Source organism: Oncorhynchus nerka, linkage group LG18 (genome assembly GCF_034236695.1).
Source record: "Oncorhynchus nerka isolate Pitt River linkage group LG18, Oner_Uvic_2.0, whole genome shotgun sequence".
NCBI lineage: Eukaryota > Metazoa > Chordata > Actinopteri > Salmoniformes > Salmonidae > Oncorhynchus > Oncorhynchus nerka.
The window spans coordinates 59,823,774-59,845,453 of NC_088413.1; the positions used below are offsets into that span (position 1 = coordinate 59,823,774).

The 21,680-nt window shown below is 45.2% G+C and overlaps 2 protein-coding genes and 1 pseudogene across 6 annotated transcripts; 2 read left to right on the forward strand and 1 right to left on the reverse strand.

Moving 5' to 3' along the window:
* Window positions 1-4,267, forward strand: LOC115146248 (hepatic sodium/bile acid cotransporter-like). Its single transcript, XM_029688222.2, has 6 exons — window positions 1-140; window positions 1,806-2,245; window positions 2,518-2,722; window positions 2,897-3,075; window positions 3,195-3,394; window positions 3,546-4,267. The coding sequence occupies exons 2-5, from the start codon at window positions 1,824-1,826 to the stop codon at window positions 3,379-3,381; spliced, it is 993 nt and encodes a 330-aa protein (XP_029544082.2). The 5' UTR covers window positions 1-140; window positions 1,806-1,823; the 3' UTR covers window positions 3,382-3,394; window positions 3,546-4,267.
* A 74-nt stretch (window positions 4,268-4,341) lies between these two features.
* Window positions 4,342-12,688, reverse strand: LOC115146246 (sushi domain-containing protein 6-like). Of its 5 annotated transcripts, none has more exons than XM_029688219.2 (8): window positions 12,463-12,688; window positions 9,367-9,518; window positions 8,724-8,915; window positions 8,187-8,579; window positions 7,882-8,076; window positions 6,410-6,548; window positions 5,850-6,244; window positions 4,342-5,739 (listed from the first exon to the last, which is right to left on the reverse strand). In XM_029688219.2, exons 2-8 carry the CDS (start codon window positions 9,482-9,484, stop codon window positions 5,714-5,716), a joined length of 1,458 nt encoding a protein of 485 aa, XP_029544079.2. In that variant the 5' UTR covers window positions 9,485-9,518; window positions 12,463-12,688; the 3' UTR covers window positions 4,342-5,713. The 5 variants fall into 5 exon arrangements, with proteins under 5 accessions (XP_029544079.2, XP_029544078.2, XP_029544081.2 ...); XM_029688218.2 differs by lacking the exon at window positions 12,463-12,688 and adding an exon at window positions 12,371-12,454; XM_029688221.2 differs by lacking the exon at window positions 12,463-12,688 and adding an exon at window positions 12,090-12,359 and having other exon boundaries at window positions 8,193-8,579.
* Window positions 12,689-13,137: 449 nt separating this feature from the next.
* The window catches only part of LOC135561636 (uncharacterized), a 69,702-nt pseudogene continuing 61,159 nt past the window's right edge, over window positions 13,138-21,680 (forward strand).

Sequence of the window (21,680 nt, forward strand, 5' to 3'; positions counted from 1 at the left end):
GATAGAAGAATGTGAGGAGGGATGGGTAAAGTGTGTGTGCTAGAGAGGGGAGAGACGGGGAGTAAGAGAGAGAGAAAGAAGAGAGAGAAAGCACTCAGCGGACCAGAGACTTGAACATCACAAGACTGCACACAATGAAGGTAAGAAAATACTTAAAAAATAATCACAGTGCCTTGAGGTGTCATGAAAATTCTTTACTACTTGCATTATAATCTGGGATTGTTATCTACTTTATTTATATTTTTTATCAATTGGACTTTAATAGCAATGTAATAACTAGTTAAACTACAGTGCCACTTCAGGACTCATACGTTTAAAACACAGACACGACCTGCATGAAAGTAATCTAATTTACACATAAAGCAGATCTAGATTTAGTTTATCTCATTACATGCAAATAAATACTAATGAGTAAGGGCAAGAAAAAAATACCAATAATAAAACCTAATTAAGCCTTGAGACAATTGAGACATGGATTATGCATGTGTGCCATTCAGAGGGTTAATAAAACAACAGATTTAAGTGCCGGTTTATGTCAAGAACTGCAACACTGCTGGGTTTTTCACACTCGACAGTTTCCCATGTGTATCAAGAACGGTCCACCACCCAAAGGATATCCAGCCAACTTGACACAACTGTGGGAAGCATTGTAGACAACATGGCCTAGTATCCCTGTGGAACACTTTTGAACCTTGTACAGTCCATGCCCCGACGAATTGATGCTGTTCTGATGGCAAGGGGGGTTCTAATGTTTGGTATGCTTAGTGTATTTCTGCACTCTGTTTTGTAAAAAATATCCTTTCGGGTCCTGATATTTTCATTAAAGATGTGTTCTGAGACACTTGTAAGAAATTACTAAATTCGCCCTACTTGAGGCCTCTTGGAATCCGTGTATGATTGGGCACCCCACTGCACTCTATTCTTTGGGGCACTGTGCCTGTTTGTTGCTGTCTGAATAGCATGGGTTGATGAATAGCCCTTCAGTGGGTGCCTAGGGAACCGCATTAGGATAGCAAACCATGTAGACAAACAAATCGTACTTATCCAATTAATTGTGCTAAAATGTATATGTTTGCTCTTTAGTCACATATTCTAGGAAAGGGAGATATTCTTTGAACAATCATTTGTCCCTCATCGATTCAGCTTCTGTAGCAGCTGAAAGTCACAAGGAGAATATCTCTCTGAGCAACATCAAAGGCTAATACTCAAATAAAATCACATTTTACTTGTCACATGCGCCGAATACAACAGGTGTAGTAGACCTTACAGTGAAATGCTTACTTACAAGCCCTTAGCCAACAATGCAGTTTTAAGAAAAATAGCATTAAGAAAGTATTTACTAACCACTGAACGGTCAGAACTGAGTGACGATGGTATACATTTATAGAGTAGTGTATTAACTCTCTAGACTGGTGTGTCATCATCAGCATAGCTACGGAGTCATTCAACACTACAGGATAGATTTGATTCATCTTCTGAGGTGAAATGTTGCCTGGTAGCAAAATACATGTATAGATTGCATTGTTCAAGTCTCATCAAATATATTAATTGTGTGGTGTCATTGAGTAACGTAGCTAGTACCAAACTGTCTTATTGTAAAAATAGTGATACTCATGTTGGAAGTCTAGAGTAGACACCATTCAAAGTTTAGATCACAAGGCTGAAGTGTAATAGAGTGGATAGGAGGAGTTGTGACTCTCCAGTTGGTCAAGTCCAAGAGACAACACAGAACCATTTGCTCTCCATTTGACATAGATATGTTTCTTCATTTTTTTTTTATGTTCGGTGTCTCATTAAATATAAAGTAAACAAACAGCTTTGGGATGAATGGTACCATGAACCAGACAGAGGGACAGTACCGAGATGGCTATGAGACAGCTTGGAATGGCGGCAACACCTACAACATCACGCCTCATAATGTCACCACTGGCTTCCAGTCCCCCTTCTCCCCGGTTATGAGCATGGCCATCAGTGGCATCACCATCATCAGCCTCTTCATCACCATGGTGTCCCTGGGCTGCACCATGGAGATCTCCAAGATCAAGGCCCATATCCTGAAGCCCAAAGGGGTGGCCATCGCAGTGGTGGCCCAGTTTGGTATCATGCCTCTCACTGCCTTCAGCCTGGCCAAAATCTTCCAGCTGGGCGCCATCGAGGCTGTGACCGTGCTAATCTGTGGCTGCTGTCCGGGGGGAAACCTCTCCAACATCTTCGCCCTGGCCCTGAAGGGTGACATGAACCTAAGGTGAACTCGTTGACATTTTGATCTGAATGTTTTTTTTATTTAGAAAAATTATTAGGCAGGACATGTTGGACAAAAACATTTATACAATTGTTTCACAATACAGAAAAATGCAAAGGTTTGATTACTTTTGCACATGGCATGAATGCTAAACTAAAGTTAACACATGTTCTATTGTTAAGATTTGGCAAGGATATCACCAAAACTCAGTTAAAATTGAAAATTGAATGGAAATTACAAAAGTTTCAACCTCCCCTTCTCTTTATATCCTACAGCATTGTAATGACCACATGTTCTACTGTTTTGGCCCTGGGTATGATGCCTCTGCTGCTCTTCCTATATTGCCATGGCTTCAATAATTTGGAAAACGCTGTGCCTTACACTCTCATCACCATAACTCTCATCATGACCCTAGTGCCCTGTGCCATTGGCATAGCCATCAACCACCGGGTACCACAGTACTCTCAGATCATCATCAAGGTGAGCTTGACTCCAGATCCTGTATTTTTGGTCAACAAAGTGACACATCTTAAGGTATATAAAATAGTGTTTCTAATCCAAGTTCATTCATATAGCATTTTCTATTTACGAAAGGACATGAATTAACATCCTCTGTAAAAGCATGTTTGATTTGACAGAGCTTTTACTCCACAGGTTGGTCTAAGCATCTTACTAATTGCCACTGTGGCCATTGGTGTCATGTCAGGCATCTCCATTGGGGGAACAGTGTGGGTGCTTCTCTCACCCCAACTCATGGCCGTGGCTGCACTGATGCCCCTGACAGGCTACCTGCTGGGATACCTCATGTCCACCATCTTCAAAGTCAATCATCAGTAAGTGCACTGCTGTATTCATCGGTTCAAGGATAGACTGGGCCAAAGGGTATGCATCCATTCACAGCTATCAATAATAATATACAGTTGAGAAAACCATGTAACAAATATTTTCTCAGATGCAGAAGGACTATTTCTATGGAGACAGGCTGTCAAAACATCCAGCTGTGTGCCACCATCTTGAAAGTGGCCTTTCCCCCGGAGGTTATTGGCCCCCTGTATCTGTTCCCGCTAATCTACATCCTATTCCAGGGAGGCGAGGCGCTGCTTTTCATCATCCTCTTCAGATGTTACCAAAGCTTCTAGCCACCAGCTGAGGGTAAGTGTCACAGCTGCCTGGGTAACACTAGGGTAGCGTGGCTCAGAGAATGTACTGTCCCCTTACCCCTGCTGTTGTTACAGTGCGCCAGACTGTTTGAGAAAATATAGGCAATCTTTCTTCTAAAGAAATCAATTTTTCTCTCCCATAGCAAAGCCTGTATACATGACAGTGGCCGGTAAAATAGAGGAAGTAAAGGTTCTATAGGTCCCATATGGGAGAGGCCCATAGAGATGGAGCGGCCACAGGAGGACAGCGGACCAAACTGAACAGGCCCAGGACAGGAACCAAGACCACAGCATTGGAATGGAGGGGGACACCTCAGACAATCAGGATGTGTTGAGAACAGAAGATGGTAGTCTAATATGGTCATCGCTTAGTCACTTCAATGACATCACATGTATGGGTTTTTAGGGCAACATAACTAGCTGGCGATGTGCAGCACAATTTTACCAATGCAACTGTATACTGTAGTTGGAATGCAGTGTCTAAGCCACTAGATACTAACTGGAGGAAAGAAGGAGTAACTGTATTTATATTGACAAGCTTTTATTTCTAGAGAAGATAATGAATTGAAATACTTCATCTACTGCCAATATTTAGCATTTTGACAATAAATTATGCCCAGGTATTTTATACTTAGAGTAAATATAAAAAATGTATAATGTAGATTAAGGTTTTAACCAAATACACAATGACAATGGGGTCATTTCTGTAGAGGACATAAAAGCAGCATAAAGTTGTACAGGGTCTCCATCTTTGTTGCAGTTTTATGAAAACAAAAATTGTGATGTTTAATTACAAAAAAGCCTCTATGTCAAAATGTATTTTCAAGAAGTGGGTTCTTTATAAATAAAGTGCATTACAATGCCACCTAGTGCTGACAGAATGTCCACAAAAAGAGGTTGAACTGTTGAAGAATGTAATTGGTTGACAAGGACAAAACCTTGCACAGCTCAAATTATATTTATTCAAAATTATAACAGGTTATTTACAGAGTAAAATTAACAAACCTTTTTTCAAATATTAAAATACTATCTTTACACCAATTGCATTGTGTAGTCCCAAAGCAACTGAAACCATTTGAAAAGACATGACACTAAGCTTCTGTACATAACAATAATGATCTGTTTTGAACTATGGTTAACCCAATTAACTTTAGTCTTCCATATATTATATCCTTATGAGTCCACCAAGGTGGCAATGTTAAAAGACACGTCTTAATATGCTTTCTCAAGAATTGTGGAAGCATCCAAGCAACCATGGCTGATCAACAGCATTCTGGACATGAATATACTAAATCCTCAATTTAGTTTACCCATCTTAACTTAATGCATCATTTTAAACAACCCACAAATAAATATAAAGTATAACAGGTCTCCAAGAACCACCAACTATGCTCCAATTTGTTACATCACGGAGCTGTGAAGAGCGAAAATTGACAATTTTAAAATCCTTTTTTTTTAGGAAGGAAACTCAATACAAATGCTTTTTGTGCATAGAAGTGGAGCTCTAAGGCCACCTGGGAAAATGTGTACTGACATGAATAAGAGGATATAAACACTAAGCCCAATGTCAATAAGCTGAGAGGTGTGCCTCAACCTAGGGAACACTGGTCTTCAGCAAAATCATCTAATAAGTGCATGAAAAAAAAAACACTGCGCTCAAAACTATGATCAGAATGGATACGTGACATCAATTAGTTGTGCCATTAAGAACCCCATTCAGAATATTATCACAAGTTACTCTTACTTACCTTATCGAGCATAAATGGTCAAATCTGTGTATGTGTGAGAATGACCAGTTCAATCTAAGTTGCAGTGGTCTTCATGCATCATTCCTAACATGCTGCTGTGCATGTTCTGCAGTGATCATGTAAAAACAGGTCGACATGGTACAAATTGGTGATGGGTGCAATGATTAGCTCATAAAATGTGTTTAACCACTGAAAAAAAATACATGTAATGCTGTAAAGAGAATTTTCAAATGTCATATCGAGCTTTCCAGAAGACCAACATTATTTTACAGTTACGTCCCTGTGCTAAGCCAATGGTTAAAAGAACAAGTGTCAGACACTTAGAAAATGGCTAAGCATTATGTACATGTTAAACCCCTCTGAGCCCTCCTCTGGATGGGGGAGAAGCAACATTCTGCTGAGCATGACACGGCCACACTTAGTGCCCCTGGAGGAGGTGGGTGGGTAGTCTTGTGTTGGCAGCTGCTGCAGTGGGGAGCTTCATACATGCCTCCGACTCAACACAGCCGCACAACAGCAACCCTGGATGTCTCTAATGTACGCCCAAGTGGCTGCAGCATGATTCAGGCCTCCTTTAACAAAGGCATATCTGCAGGAACAAAGAGACATCATCAATACGCCGTATGCATATATGGGCATTATCAACCAATACATGTGTGAAGAGGCCTGTTTGGAGAGACATGTTGATAGGGGGCCTACCGTCAGTGTAGTCCATCTCAGAGTTGAGGAGGAGCAGACTGTGCTGCTCACTGCTAGTGGAGTCCCTCCGCTGTGAAGGTGAAGGCGCTGCAGCAGCAGCCTGCTCCGGGCCCCAGCAGGAGGAGTATGAAGGGGAAGAAGTGAAGGATGGTGGTACTGGGTGAACCAATGCCATCTCTGAGAGCTGGGAGAGGGTGGAGGGCCTGGCCTGTGCAATGAGCGGCTCGGTCGTCCCTGCAGCCTGCTGGCCCTCTGACAGCACTATTTGGACCCGGGACTCAGAGGTGAGACTCGGACCCCCTCCGCCACACACCGCCTCCTCATAGGAGGGCAGGGCCACCTGCACCCCCTCCACCATGATGGACACGGGCTGGCCTGACACCCCCTGCTCACGGCTGTGAGGGGGACCAGAGAGGAGTGAAACTGTTAATTACTCATTACGTTAGAGACTTATGAGCTAGTTTTATGAGACATGCACACCCCTGGAGTACACAAATAGCTAGGATAAGTCTACCATAGCTGATGCTGAATAAGCATGTCTGTAGTTTCAGGCCACCCACCGGCTGTGGTTGAAGGACTTGAGTTTTGGCTGCAGCAGGACAAACAGGACCACCAGCAGCAGGACGAGGGCTACAGAGCTGGCAGTGGAGGCCACGATGGACAGGGTGGGGATGCCCAACGGCAGGGCAGGGTCTCTGTCTGGAAGAGGGGAATCAGGCAATCAGCCCAAGTGCAAACAATGTCACAGACCTGCCAACCTTGAAGAATTTGTAGGAGTACCAATTCAGCACGGTGGTGCCACCGCCGGCCCCCACAACAGAGCACGTGCGACACCCACACTGCTCACATCATAAGCAATTCACTTTTTTTTTGCCTAATAATGATGTTGACAGAAGACTGCCTAAGTAGGAATGTGAGGCTTTAGACTGGTATGGTACTTGGCTGCTCTTCGATAGATAACTAGAAGAGATATGCTTAAATGCATACATCAGGGCTCTCCCTAGGATTTTATATCAAACAACATAGCCAACACAGAAGTCTTGTGTTTGATCCTAAATTAAATTGATGTGGTCTCAATGAAATGTTTCTAGGTTACATTTGAGTGAAAATTTAAACTGACTTAATTTTTGGAGGGGAGAAAAATCTGAACAATTCCAACTACTGGATGCAATGTAGTAGTCTAGTTTACTGTAGGTTATTTGGAATATGAAACAACTGAACTAGGCCTCCTGAGCAGCAAAGCAGTCCAAGGCACTGCATCGCAGTTCTAGAGGCGTCACTACAGGCACCCTGGTTCAAATCCAGGCTGTATCACAACCGGCCGTGATTGGGAGTCCCATAGGACGGCACACAATTGGCTCAGCGGCGTCGGCGTTTGGCCGGTGTAGGTTGTCATTGTAAATAATTTGTTGTTAACTGACTTGCCTAGTTAAATAAAGGTAAACAATAAATAAAGAATTGCCCACAGAGAAGATCTACCGCTTCTTAGACTTGTTTCAATGTCCCCCCCCCATCATATTTCCATCCCTGACCTAATCCATCAAGTTTGACTACTAGGCTACCATTCAGTCAACATGCCTTGTCATTGGTGAACAGACTATTATCACATCATTTGCAGCCTACTGTCGACATACAACTGTATCAAGAGGACAGATCAAGAAGTGATTCATTAACATAGGCCTACTAATGTTTAACAGTCTAACATAACCTTTTTTGAAGGACATATTAGCGGAACAGCTCTCTGCCATGTCTGTTTCCATCCAAGCAGCGACACTCACTGAACTACCGCAACATAGGTTTCCTTGCTCGTCAATGCCTACTACCGCAACATGCCTATTTTATAATAGTTTATTGTACCAGCATACTTTGACCTCAAATTGCGTGCATGGTACGCAAAATGTGTGCAGGTTTGCAGTCGCTCTTGAGGCTTGAAAAAAGCAATAATGTTAGTAAATCTCATCTTGCAGATTGATACAACAAAAAGCAAATAGTTCAAGCTACCTAACACTGAACTCTGAAGAGTAAGACCAACCTTGGTCCAGGAGACAGCTAATCTGCATGGGACCGTCCCACTCCCCGTCCTGACAGGTCAGGTATTTGTAGTCTCCCTTCAGGATGTAGCCTTCATCACAGAAGTACTCGATCACAGTGCGATGGTTCAGTCTATGGCAGGGGGACGGGTGGCAGGTGTAACCCCCATTCTCTGGCTCAAATGGAGGCAGACACACTGTTGACAAGAAACAAGAGAACCATCATCCGTGAGTTCACAAAAGTTCACTTCTAAATATGCTAGTGTGTGTGGAATGAATTCAGAGTATTTAGTAAAGCTATTAGTACTATCACTGTGTATGCAGCGGGGTGGGTCTGAGGACCAGTGGCCCAGGGGGGTGCAGGTCAGGATGTTGGGCCCATCCTCCAGGAAGCCTGGGTCACAGCTGTACTGGAGCACCGTGCCGACAAGAAAGGAAGCCCCGTTGGTCTCTGTCAGGTTGACTGACCCATGTTGGACCATGAACGGCCTCGCACATCCTTGGTTGACACAGCTCATTTGCATGGGGCCGTCCCACTCCCCATCCTGACAGGTAAGATATTTGTACTTGTAGTCTCCCTTCAGGATGAAGCCTTCATCACAGAAGTACTCTATCACAGTGCCCTGGCCTAGCCGATGGCAGGGAGACGGGTGGCAGGTGTACCCTCCATTCTCAGGCTCAAACAGAGGCCGGCACACTGCTGGTCAGAAACAACACAATCATGTTGTAAAGTTATAATCCTACATTATCCACATTTTGGTATCAACTTTGTTGTTCAAATGGAAATAAATCATCCTGTTCACAATGAGTCATACTGGTGGCCACATTGTAGAGAGCCACTCACCGTCACTCCGTTTGCAGAGGGGTGGGTCTGAGGTCCAGAGGCCCAGGGGGTTGCATGTGATGATGCTGGGCCCGTCAGCCAGATAGCCTGGGTCACAGCTGTACTGGAGCACCGTGCCCACAGGGAAGGAACCCCTGTTGGTCTCTGTCAGGTTGACCCAGCTGTTCTGCACCATGAATGGCCTCACACATCCTGACGAGGGACAAAAGGTCATGATTGATGCTAGCGCATACTGTTGTTTTTTCCCCCTGCTATATTTTGGTTTTAAAACACTGTTGTTAAGGGCCTCGCTATAAGTGGTTTTTATGAGGTTTATATAATATCAATGAGTCACAAAGGCAGTGGGAGGTGAGTGGGACTTCTAGCAACAGCTTCACGCACTCCGTCCAGCATCTTTTACTCATCAGCTATGAGAGGGAGAGGATGTGGGGACTTGACACCTTAATATTGAGTGTAGCTCATGTGTTGGCCAGTTGTTTGTTCAAATAAACCCAATTCCGATGTTATAATTTACCACATACAGTAGGTTAATGTACATCCTGCATTATTAGACTGAAAGAGAGAAGCGGAATTGTAGTAGCATAACAGTAATGTATGGAACGGAGATGTGTGGGGGGGATTTTGCTGACGAGAGATCTCTTACCTGACCCTTGTCCCGTGGATAGCACAGTCAGAAAGAGCAACAGTGAAAGTGCCCGCTTGTCAGCTGAGGTGAGCAGCTCAAGGGCTTTTGACATTGACTCTACCATTCCATTGCACATATTTTACTTCCACTGCAGAGGGATTCAGCTCAACCTAGGGATAGAAGACCAGAATTAATTGAGTGACAAATGAACCGAGTTGTCGCCCACCCCCCAAATAATCAACCCTGTCCAAGTTCTAATTATTATTTACTAGCAACTGCAAAGTCACATTTGACTGAGTCTAATGCATATATCCCAAGATCAAGAAAGATCAGATGCTTTGTTTGGGGACCATGCAATCACGGACCCTTGGGACGTCCCTATCCCCATTGAAGTTGACATTTTAATGGTTACGGTTGTAGTTTAGGGAAGGGATTTTCCAAGTATCCCAAATAGCACTGACCCTTTATTTGGTTCCAATGAGAAGTAAGTGGCGCACAACAGACCCTGGTTCGATCCTTGGCTGTATCACAACCGGCTGTGATCAGGAGTCCCATTGGGCGGCGCACAATTGGCTCAGCATCGTTCAGGTTAGGGGAGGGTTTGGACGGGGTAGGCCAAATAATAATTTGTTCTTAACTGACTTACCAAGTTAAATAAAGGCTAAACAAAAAAAAGATCAGACTGTAGGTAAGTTACGGCCAAAGACACTCATACTAGCATCCTATTTAATAACTACCTAGCTAGCTAATTAACTAGGTAATGTAACTACGGTCTGGGTATGTCCTCCCAAACCAAGTTAAAAACAAAAGTCAAGTAACTTTTTGGGCAAACCAACCAAATTCAAAGAAAACTGAGTTATAGATCTGTCATACTCATTGAAACAAGTTTAAGAAGCAGTAGACCTGCTCTGTGGCCAAATAAAAGTACTTTAAAAAAAACTTTATTTAACTAGGTAAGTCAGTTAAGAACAAATTCTTATTTACAATGACGGCCTACACCGGCCAACGGCAGTTGTTCCTCGCCCTATGGGACTCCCAATCACAGCCGGTTGTGATACAGCCTGGAATCAAACCAGGGTGTCTATAGTGACGCCTCAGGCACTGAAATGCAGTGCCTTAGACCGCTGCGCTACTCGGGAACACATTTCTATGCTTCCACTTTCTTATGTTTAATATTTGCATATTTTACTTACATCAGCTTCAAACAGCTGAAAATACAATATTTTTGGTTATTGAAAAGACGGTACAATAATTCTCTACACTCAGTGGTTTGTTTTGTCACATTTAGGAGAACTATTAGAATTCATGCAATTTCTGCTTATTGCACCTTTATACAAACCAGATAGCAGAGAGGAAAACTATTAGCTACATTACCAAAAGTATGTGGCCACAAGTATGTGGAGTTGGTCCCCCCTTTGCTGCTATAACAGCCTCCACTCTTCTGGAAAGGCTTTCCACTAGATGTTGTAAAAGTGTTGCGGGGACTTCCTTCCATTCAGCCACCAGAGCATTATTGATGTCGGGCGATTAGGCCTGGCTCGCAGTTGGCGTTCCAATTAATCCCAAAGGCGTTAGGTGGGGTTGAGTTCAGGGCTCTGTGCAGGTCAGTTAAGTTCTTCCACACAATCTTGACAACAATTTCTGTATGGAACTCACTTAGTGCACTGGGCATTGTCATGCTGAAACAGGAAAGGGCCATCCTCAAACTGTTGCCACAAAATTGGAAGCACAGCATTGTCTAGAATGTCATTGTATAAGAGATGTCCTGTCACTGGAACTAAGGGGCCTAGCCCGAACCATGAAAAACAGCCCCAGACCATTCCTCCTCCACCAAACTTCACATTTGGCACTATGAAGTCGGGCAGGTAGCGTTCTTTTGGCATCAGCCAAACCCAGATTCCTCCATCGGACTGCCAGATGGTGAAGCGTGATTCATCACGCCAGAGAACACGTTTCCACAGAGTCCAATGGCGGCGAGCTTTACACCACACCAGCCGACGCTTGGCATTGTGATTTTAGGCTATTGTGCAGTTGCTTGGCAATGGAAATCCATTTCATGAAGCTCCAGAAGACAGTTCTTGTGCAGACTGATGTTCCAAACAGCCTCTGGAAGTAACTCGGTAGAAGTGTTGCAACCAAGGACATATGAGTTTTATGCGCTATGCTCTTCAGCAATCGTTGGTCCCGTTCTGCGAGCTTGTGTGCCCTACCACTTCACGACTGGGCCGTTGTTACTCCTAGACGTTTCCACTTCACAATAACTGCACTTACAGTTGAACGGGCAGGGCAGAAATTTTATTAACTGACTTGTTGGAAAAGTAGCATACTATGACGGTGCCACGTTGAAAGTCACAGTTCTTCAGTAAGGCCCTTCTACTGCCAATATTAGTCTGTGGAAATTGCATTGCTGTGTGCTCGATTTTATACACCTGTCAGCAACGGGTGTATAAAATGAAATAACTGAATCCACTAATTTGTTGGGGTGGCCACATACTTTTGTGTGTGATATATATATATATATAGTACATAGACGTTACCTACTACCTACACACCACAATACCTGGCTAGCAGCGGCTGATTAATGTTACATAGAGAACACCAGCTGGTTAACATTAGATTGCTACTGTCGATAACGTTCTTTCTCACACTAGACCTCGTCAGCATAACAACGCTAGCTAACTGTGAATCACGTAACGCTAACTACAGTAGCTATGTTAACAACAATAAACCATTATCGTTACCTTTGCTTGTAGTTAGCAACGTCAGCTATACCTAGCCAGCTAATCTCTTCGTTTACCCCACAACAACACGGACAGTCAGGTCCTCCTCCACCCTGTTCTACTGTACTCGCTCACTGTGGTCGATACATTTGCCTAATCAGTTTCTGTAAAACGGCAATTGCCCCTCACTAAAAGCATCAACTATGCGCGGTCAGGGGAGACTGCAAATCGCCCCCCGCTAGACTAGCTTCGCAACGGCTTTGCTGCTAGGCTGAGCCATATAAATAATGAATTAATTGTACCTGCTGAGCTGCCTCGATTTGGTCTCTTCCATCGAAGTATGTTATTGTGAAAAGAAAATTAACCAATAAAGATACAACTTTTGTATAGTTACCACATCCGGGTCTTGTGCGTCCTTAGATACCAGTCCAAAATAAAAAGCATTATCACGGCTACCTCATCGCTGCAATGAGGTAGACTTAATATGTATAATTTCATGTACAATACTGTAATGAAACAGGCAGGGAGCAGGTCTCGAACCCTCGACGTTCTAGCCCGAGGTCCGGCGCGCTATCGACTATGCCGCAAAAGCTTGCTCGTGCGTGAGGGTCGATTTCCGCGCTTATAAACAAAGGATCGTTACACTACTCCCTCCTTTCAAAGAGCGCGTCCTCGCGCTAGCTTGCGACTACGTTTTACAGGAACGCGCTCACCGGCCAAGCACACGTACTGTCATGGATGCGAGGTCCGATCACCTCTGACACCAATGTAATGAAACAGCAGGGAACAGGTCTCGAACCCTCGACCTTCGAGCCCGAGGTCCGGCGCCGCAAAAGCATGCTCGTGCGGCAGAGTCGATTTCCGCGGTTATAAACCCAGGGTCGTTACAATACAATATGAAATGTTATTTAATTACCTCAAATGTCTTGCAAAATTGTTTTACGGTATTCTAATCTTGGGTTACGTTACCAGAGCGTCAAGGGCAAGGCATCGATGGATATTATGAGAGGGAGTTTAGATTAAATCTCCCGCCCGGCATCCGGCGAGAGTTCTCGGCCTGGCGGTAGCCATGTGTCAGCTGTGTCACTGCCTGAAGTCGGGAGTTTGTCACCCCAGCCCAACGTCCCTGGTGGTCCTGAGCGATGATGTCCCCAACAATAAGCAGGTAGCTATTGTATCTACATGCACAAGTTGCATGGTGGAGAATATTGCATGTTTATTCCCCCCCAGTTGAATAATTGCATTGTGATACGAAACGCGGCAACTGTATGCTTTAGGACCATGCGGATGCCTCAGAGAGGGTAGGCTGTTTTCCATTTCAGCCAGCTGGATTTAGGACCGCACTGACACCACAGAGGGTGCGGACAGGCTTTGTGAAGGCAAAGCTTCTGAAAGTCTGGCGTGTAGTACCAGCACGGGAGAGATGAACAGAGGCTGCTGTCCGTGTTGCGCTTTTTCTTCGAGTTGGAAAAACAAGCAGAGCAGAAACTGACTACTCTTTAGTTGACTGGGCTAGATGGCAAGTTAAGTGCTGCTTGACATGTTTTTTTTCCAGTGTTGAGTTAGTAGTGTAACTGACATGTTATACGTTAGTCAATGTCTCATCTCTTCTCGACTGATGAATGAACTACTAGCGGCTACTGTAGTAGCTACCACGGCCAGTTAAACTCTAGATAGCCTCTAGCTATGTTAGCAATTGGATATGTAGATGGGTGAGCCGGTGAAGGATCGATTCAGACTAAGTGGTAAATTTTATGACAAGTAAACAGTTTATTCAGAGTGAAAATATGTATTACAACGTAATTACGGCTCTTCCGTTAGTTCGTGTGGAACGGCAGGCAGAGAGCGTAAACAGTCAGCACAGCTCTTATATACGTCACAGAAAGTAGGTTGACCCTAGGAAGATCGGATCTCCGGATTGGTTCAGCTGGTTGTAGTCTGTAGTCTTCCGCCATTGGCTCAGTTGTCTGTCCATCATCGTAGGATCTTCTTCGGGCAGTGTTCGGTTACAAAGGAGATTATGTGTAATGTGGGAGCTATCCTGTAGGGGACCCCACAGGCTTTACTGTGAGTTGTAGCCATGTAATTAGCAGTAAGTTAGTCACCTGCATACGAAATAGCAATTCCTTACAGCTACCAGTGGCGGTCAGTGCCGTTTAAGATGAGAGAGGATGATTTTTAATGAGCATGGCCTTATTTCTATTACAGCATATTGGATGACTGCCATTAGTATTCCATTCACCCAGGTCAATGTAACAGGGACTACAGGTTTAGGCTATTACATGATACATTCCCTACATCATGAGGTTGCTACAACCTAGCCTATGAATGAACATTTACAACATAGGTGCACACAGGTCGAGAGAAAAATATGAGCTGACAGACAGTGACACATTGAATACCGCCTTGCACACTTACCTGCATCTAGCTCATATAGGGTGTAATTATTAGTCCAACAGTTGCAAACGAGAGTTTCTATTGGACAAATTCAGGTATGTTTTGTTCCGTTTGCTTCCGTTTTTAAGAAACACGTTTCAACAGAATCGTCAGAATGAATACACCCCTGATCACTTGTAAACAAAGTTAACTTTCATTGCAGTAACGTTGTATTCCTTCTCGCGCTCTCTTTCTATCACCTTTTCCCTTCGGTTGTGGACTTCAATGAACAACATGTCAGCTGTATGTGACCCTGGCGAAAAAAACCTTATCAAGCTTGAGCTCAGGTGCATCCTGTTTCTAGTGATCATCCTTGAGATGTTTCTACAACTTGTGGTAAATTCAATTGATTGAACATAATTTGGAAAGGCACACACCTGTCTATATAAGGTCCCACAGCAAAAACCAAGACATGAGGTGGAAGGAACTGTCCGTAGACCTCTGAGACAGGATGGTGTCGAGGCACAGATCTGGGGAAGTGTACCAAAAAACTTCTACAGCATTGAAAATCCCTGAGAACAAAGTGGCCTACCTCATTCTTAAATGGAAAAAGTTTGGAACTACCGAGGCTTTTCCTAGAAATGGCCGCCCAGCCAAACTGAGCAATTTGGGGAGAAGAGTCTTGGTCAGGGAGGTGACCAAGAACCCGACGGTCACTCTGACAGAGCTCCAGAGTTCCTTTGTGGAGATTGGACCACCATCTCTGCAGTACTCTACCAATCAGGCCTTTATGATAGGGTGGCCAGACAGAAGCCACTACTCAATAAAATGCACATGACAGTCCGTCTGGAGTTTGCCAAAAGGCACCTAAAGGACTCTCAGACCATGAGAAACCAAGATTGAACTCTTTGACCTGAATTCCAAGCATCACGTCTGGAGGAAACCTGGCACCATCCCTACGGTGAAGCTTGGTGGTGGCAGCATGGTGCAGCGACGCTCCCCATCCAACCTGACAAATCTTGATAAGATCTGCAGAGAAGGGGAGAAACTCCACAAATACATGTGTGCCAAGCTTGTAGTGTCATACCCAATAAGACTCAAGGCTGTAATCGCTGCCAAAGGTGCTTCAACAAAGTACTGAGTAAAGGGTCTTAATACCTATGTAAATGTGATATGTCAGTTGTAATTTTAAATTGTATATGTGGTATTTTGTGTAGATTGATGAGGGGAAAAAACAATTTAATCTATTTTAGAATATGGCTGTAACGTAACAATGTGGAAAAAGTTAAGGGGTCTGAATACTTTCCGAATGCACTCTATATCACTTTGAAATTGGAATAAATGGTAAAGAATAGTGAAAAAACAAATTGTGTTTGTTCATCTCTAAAGATCCCAACCAGCGCCTGATGCGTTGGACTTTGTTCTTGCAACCATTCAACCTTGATATTAGACACATTAGTGGTAAGGATAATATAATTGCTGATGCTCTGTCCCGTGCTCCTTTAACCTAGTTTGTATCTTCTCTCTGCTGACCCCTACGGGCTGTCTGCGCCTCTTTCCTCTTAAATTGCTCCCCAGGTACCAGGGCTGCCGAGTTTGAGGGGTGGACAGTCAGCTGGGGGACACGGGGCTACTGCTAGGAGCCGGGACTGGTATCCTTTTGTTTTCATTTGGGGGAACTTTGGATTGTTTTGAATATGTTGGGCCGAAATTTGGGTTGAGGGTGGGACCCTCATTTTAATGAGGGGGGTGTCACGGCCCCTCCTCTGCATTGCAGGGGTGGTTCCTCCTGCAGGCAGAGGGTCGTTAGTGATTGGAGCCACATGGGCTCAGGGTATTTAAACTGCTTCACTAATCACTCTTGTCTCTCTCTCTGCTCCTCCAGGTATGATCCTGTTTTGTTTGTTCCTTTGTTGTAAGGGATTTCTTCCATTGACGGAGAGGCGGACCAAAGCGCAGCGTGGTTATTTTGATTCATGTTTTAATAAATCACTTCACATAAACAAACTAACAAAAACAAGAAACGTGAAAACCCAAAACAGTCCTATCTGGTGCAAACACAAAGACAGGAACACCCACCAACCAAGGACCAAGCGGCGTGGTAAAAGACAGCGACGACAGCAGCAGCAGCAGCAACAACAGCGGCCAGCATCACAGGACTCCTGGACATGGGAGGAGATGCTGAACGGAGAGGGACCCTGGGCAGAGGCTGGGGAATATCGCCGCCCCAAAGCAGAGCTGGAGGCTGCGAAAGCTGAGCGGCGGCGATATGAGGAGGCAGCACGGCAGTGCGACAGATACGAGAGGCAGCCCCAAATTTTCTTTGGGGGGGGGGCAGACGAGGTGTGGTACTAAGCCAGGTAGCAGACCTGAGCTCACTCCTCGTGCTTATTATAAGCAGCGCATTACTGGTCAGGCACCGTGTTATGCGGTTAAGCGCACGGTGTCGCCAGTACGTGCCCATAGCCCGGTGCGCTATAGGGCAGCCCCCGAAAGTGCCATGCGAGTGTGGGCATCGAGCCAGGGCGTATGGTGCCTGCTCAGCGTGTCTGGTCGCCGGTGCGCAGTTTTGGTCCAGGGTATCCTGCGCCGGCTCTGCGTACTGTGTCTCCGGGGCGCTGGGAGGGTGCAGTGCGTCCTCTGCCTGCGCTCCGCTCGTGCCGGGCAAATGTGGGAGGGAGAGGGAGAGGTGCGTGTAGTAAGCACCAGATCTCCCGTGCTTACCCACAGCCCGGTTCAACCTGTGCCTGCACTCTGGAGGGTCCGGGCTAGAGTAGTTGTCCAGCCTGGGGAAGTGGTGGGGAAGTGGTGCCAAGGTTGCGCACCAGAGCTCCAGTGCTCCCCCACAGCCCGGTCCTTCAGGTGCCTCCTCCTAACACCAAGCCTCCTGAAGGTCTCCCCAGCCTGGTGGTTCCTGTGGCAGCCCCACGCACCAGGCTGTCTCTCTGTCTCCTCCCTGCAGGTGGTCCTGTCTGTCCGGCGCTGCTGCCGGAGTCTCCCGCCTCTCCGGCGCTGGTGCCGGAGTCTCCCGCCTGTCCGGCGCTGCTGCCGGAGTCTCCCGCCTGTCCGGCGCTGCTGCCGGAGTCTCCCGCCTGTCCGGCGCTGCTGCCGGAGTCTCCCGCCTGTCCGGCGCTGCTGCCGGAGCCTCCCGCCTGTCCGGCGCTGCTGCCGGAGTCTCCCACCTGTCCGGCGCTGCTGCCGGAGCCTCCCGCCTGTCCGGCGCTGCTGCCGGAGCCTCCCGCCTGTCCGGCGCTGCTGCCGGAGCCCCCCAACTCTCCGGCGCTGCGGCCAGAGCCCCTCAGCCCAGAGGCGCCAGAGCCCCTGCCCCTCTGTCCCGAGCTTCCGCCCCTCTGTCCCGAGCTTCCGCCCCTCTGTCCAGTGGGGTCATTGAGAAGGGTGGCCATGGTTCGAAAGCCACGGAGGCGGACAATAAGGCGGACTAAGACTATGGTGAAGTGGGGTCCGCGTCCCGCGCCTGAGCCGCCACCGTGGACAGACGCCCACCCAGACCCTCCCCTATAGGTTAAGGTTTTGCGGCCGGAGTCCGCACCTTTGGGGGGGGGATACTGTCACGTTCTGACCTTTATTTTCTTTGTTTTGTATTTATTTAGTATGGTCAGGGCGTGAGTTGGGTGGGCAGTCTATGTTTGTTTTTCTATGATTTGGGTATTTCTATGTTTCGGCCTAGTATGGTTCTCAATCAGAGGCAGGTGTCATTAGTTGTCTCTGATTGAGAATCATACTTAGGTAGCCTGGGTTGCACTGTTTGTTTGTGGGTGATTGTCTATGTTGATGGCTTGTTTCAGCGCAGCTCGCATTAGCTTCACGGTTGTTATTTTGTTTACTGTTTTTGTATAGTGTTTCAGTGTTCAGTTCTTTCTTTAATTAAACATTCAACATGAACACATATCACGCTGCATTTTGGTCCTCCGATCCTTCTCGCCTCTCCTCTTCAGATGAAGAGGACGACCATGACATTTGTAGTTTTACGTAGTTTTCACTCAGTCATATTCACACACACAGATTCACGCATCCCTGCACTTTACATACATCCTACATTATGATACTTTCACACCTCATTCCCTTTTCTTTGTTTAAAGTTAATAGTTTTTGGTTTATAATAAAGAACCTTTTTGATTGGCCTATACCTTTTGTTCGTGTCCCCTCGTTTTTGCCACAGGCTATGAGCCGGCCTGTGACAGTATGAATTTCCAGTTCACTTGATTGGAGATGGGAATGAGTTCCATCAACTATGGAAGGAACTATTGGTAAGCACAAGGATACGCAGAGTACACAGAAGTTAATGCAGCACCATATCACCAAGTAAAATTCAAAGTGTGTAAATGTACTTGGAAAATGAAGGCGATTCTGATGTGAGAATGTGTATATGCTGAAGGATATTTTCTACCAATTTTTGTGCAGCAGCTAAAACCCAACATATATTCAGAATGTGCACATGAAGCAGAAAATACAAGGATATGTTTGGTCCTGGCTCCTTCCAGTAGTAAGTCAAATAGTATCATTTCAGAATGCTGATCAGTGTGGATACTGTCTACAATGCACATTGACTGGAGCTTTGAGGACAATGTGAGTCATAGTACTCACATGCCAAATTACGATTCCATGATAAACTAAAGAACTTGGAAAATGGTGTTCTAAATCATCAGCTTTCTTTTGCATGGGATATGGCACAGCAAATTGATAACCTTATGTAGGTTCCAGCTCAGAATTTGAATATGGTAATTTGTTATTCATATGTTTTAATAATACATTTTCATTCACCCTAGTTCATGGATCCAGTGAAGAAGTGGACTTTGTTCCTGTGTTTGTGACTCAAGTGCCTGACAAAAAAGTATGAGACACAACACAAGTGGAGGAAAGTGAATTTGTTTAAATATGCTGGAACACAATTATAGATGGTAACAATTTGCATAATTCATTTGCTCATAACCCAAAGACGTGGATGTCGATTAAGGCAGCCCCCCGCACCTCTCTGATTCAGAGGGTTAAATGCGGAAGACATTTCAGTTGAAGGCATTCAGTTGTACAACTGACTAGGTATCTCCCTTTCCTATGTAGGCCAATTTATACTAACTACTCCTGTAATGTTAGTCTTACAATGCAGTTGTATTATTCTACACTAGATGGCAATATAACCCTAGGAAACAATGTAACTGCTTTGTACTTTCACTGTATTCGTTTTTTTCTTGGTTCTTTGATTTCTGAAAACACCACATAGGCAACCGGTTTCTCATTAAACTGTCCATGAACAACTTTCCCATATTCTTTTGAATTTGCTGTTTGGTGGATGACATGTCACTTAAAGTCATAGTTATAGAGTCATGAACATTGTCCAGTGGGCTCTTTTTCAAATTGCATGTATTTCAGTGGTCTAGAAAAAAACATGCATCAGGTTTAATTGATATATGCAAATTCTGAATTATTGCTTAGATTGTTGACAATGTCTCTCCTAAACATCTCAGGATGATACTAGACAGAGCTCGCTAATGGTTCTTAAACTCTGAGTTTAGGCTTCTGTATGCCATGTTTACCTGCTGGAATCCAAACAATGCATGAACTCAACTCCCACACAGCAGCAGACTTGGCTGAAGTGGGTCACGAAGAGAGGGCAGATGAGTCACAAGGCAGCCAGTCCAATTCCCAGGGACAAAAAGAAACAAGACTTTGTGAAGAAAAACATTGAGATATGTCAATGTTCATGTTGGTCCAAGTGCAGTGTCAGACTGTCACATAGATTTGGACAAGTCCCATGTTACGTGTGTTTTTTTTACCCCACTGGGAAAAATAAATATTTCTTTGACTCAGACATAGGGGCCTGATTGAAAATAACTACGATCTGATGAAGGATTGTTTTCACTACTATGTGATACATGACAGTTGGTGAGGGGTGCAGGAGGCCCGGTGCAGATGACACAGGAGGAGCAGGATCGCCTGGATGACCTCCTCAAATCAAATCAAATTTTATTGGTCACATACACATGGTTAGCAGATGTTAATGCGAGTGTAGCGAAATGCTTGTGCTTCTAGTTCCAACTATGCAGTAATATCTAACAAGTAATCTTGACAAATTCACAACAACTACCTTATACACACACATGTAATGGGATGCATAGAAATATAAATATATGGATGAGCGATGGCGTGTGTCATAGGCAAGATGCAGTAGATGGTATAGAATACAGTGTGATCCCGCTGCTGTTTCCTGTAGTCCACGATCATCTTCTTTGTTTTGTTGATGTTGAGTGAGAGGTTATTTTCCTGACACCACACTCCGAGGGCCCTCACCTCCTCCCTGTAGGCCGTCTCGTCGTTTTTGGTAATCAGGCCTACCACTGTAGTGTTGTCTGCAGAATTGATGATTGAGTTGGAAGCGCGCATGGCCACGCAGTCATGGGTGAACAGGGAGAACAGGAGAGGGCTGAGAACACACTCTTGTGTTGAGGCTCAGCAGGGTGGAGAAGTTGTTTCCTACCTTCACCACCTGGGGGCGGCCCATCAAAGTCCAGGACATAGTTGCACAGGGCGGATCGAGTCCCAGGGTCTCGAGCTTAATGACAAGTTTGGAGGGTACTATTGTGTTAAATGCTGAGCTGTAGTCAATGAACTATACATAGGTATTACATAGGTATTCCTCCTGTCCAGATGGGATAGGGCAGTGTGATGGTGATTGCATAGTCAGTGGACCTATTGGGGTGGTAAGCAAATTGGAGTGGGTCTTGGGTATCGGGTAGGGTGGAGGTGATATGATCCTTGACTAGTCTCTCAAAGCACTTCATGATGACAGAAGTGAGTGCAATGGGGCGATAGTCATTTAGTTCAGATACCTTAGCTTTCTTGGGAACAGGGACAATGGTGGCCATCTTGAAGCATGTGGGGACAACAGACTGTGATAGGGATTGGTTGAATATGTCCGTAAACACACCAGCCAGCTGGTCTGCGCATGCTCCGAGGACGCGGATAGGGATGGCGTCTGGGCCGGCAGCCTTGCGAGGGTTAACATGTTTAAATGTTTTACTCACGTTGGCCATGGAGAAGGAGAGCCCACAGGCTTTGGTAGCGAGCCGTGTCAGTGGCACTGTATTATTCTCAAAGCGAGCAAAGAAGTTATTTAATTTGTCTGGGAGCAAGACGTCGATGTCCGCAACGGGGATGGTTTTCTTTTTGTAATCCGTGATTGACTGTAGACCCTGTCACATACGTCTCGTGTTTGAGCCG

What these genes read in the sequence shown, in the direction of transcription:
- LOC115146248 (XM_029688222.2), top strand. Translation starts at nt 1,824, where the DNA reads ATGAATGGTACCATGAACCAGACAGAGGGACAGTACCGAGATGGCTAT. An exon ending in AAGGGTGACATGAACCTAAG is followed by an intron (nt 2,246 to 2,517) that starts GTGAACTCGTTG and finishes TATATCCTACAG; the next exon opens with CATTGTAATGACCACATGTT. An exon ending in ACTCTCAGATCATCATCAAG is followed by an intron (nt 2,723 to 2,896) that starts GTGAGCTTGACT and finishes TTTACTCCACAG; the next exon opens with GTTGGTCTAAGCATCTTACT.
- LOC115146246 (XM_029688219.2), bottom strand. Translation starts at nt 9,484, where the DNA reads ATGTGCAATGGAATGGTAGAGTCAATGTCAAAAGCCCTTGAGCTGCTC. An exon ending in AAGTCCTTCAACCACAGCCG is followed by an intron (nt 6,245 to 6,409) that starts GTGGGTGGCCTG and finishes TCCCCCTCACAG; the next exon opens with CCGTGAGCAGGGGGTGTCAG. An exon ending in TGAGATGGACTACACTGACG is followed by an intron (nt 5,740 to 5,849) that starts GTAGGCCCCCTA and finishes TTGTTCCTGCAG; the next exon opens with ATATGCCTTTGTTAAAGGAG.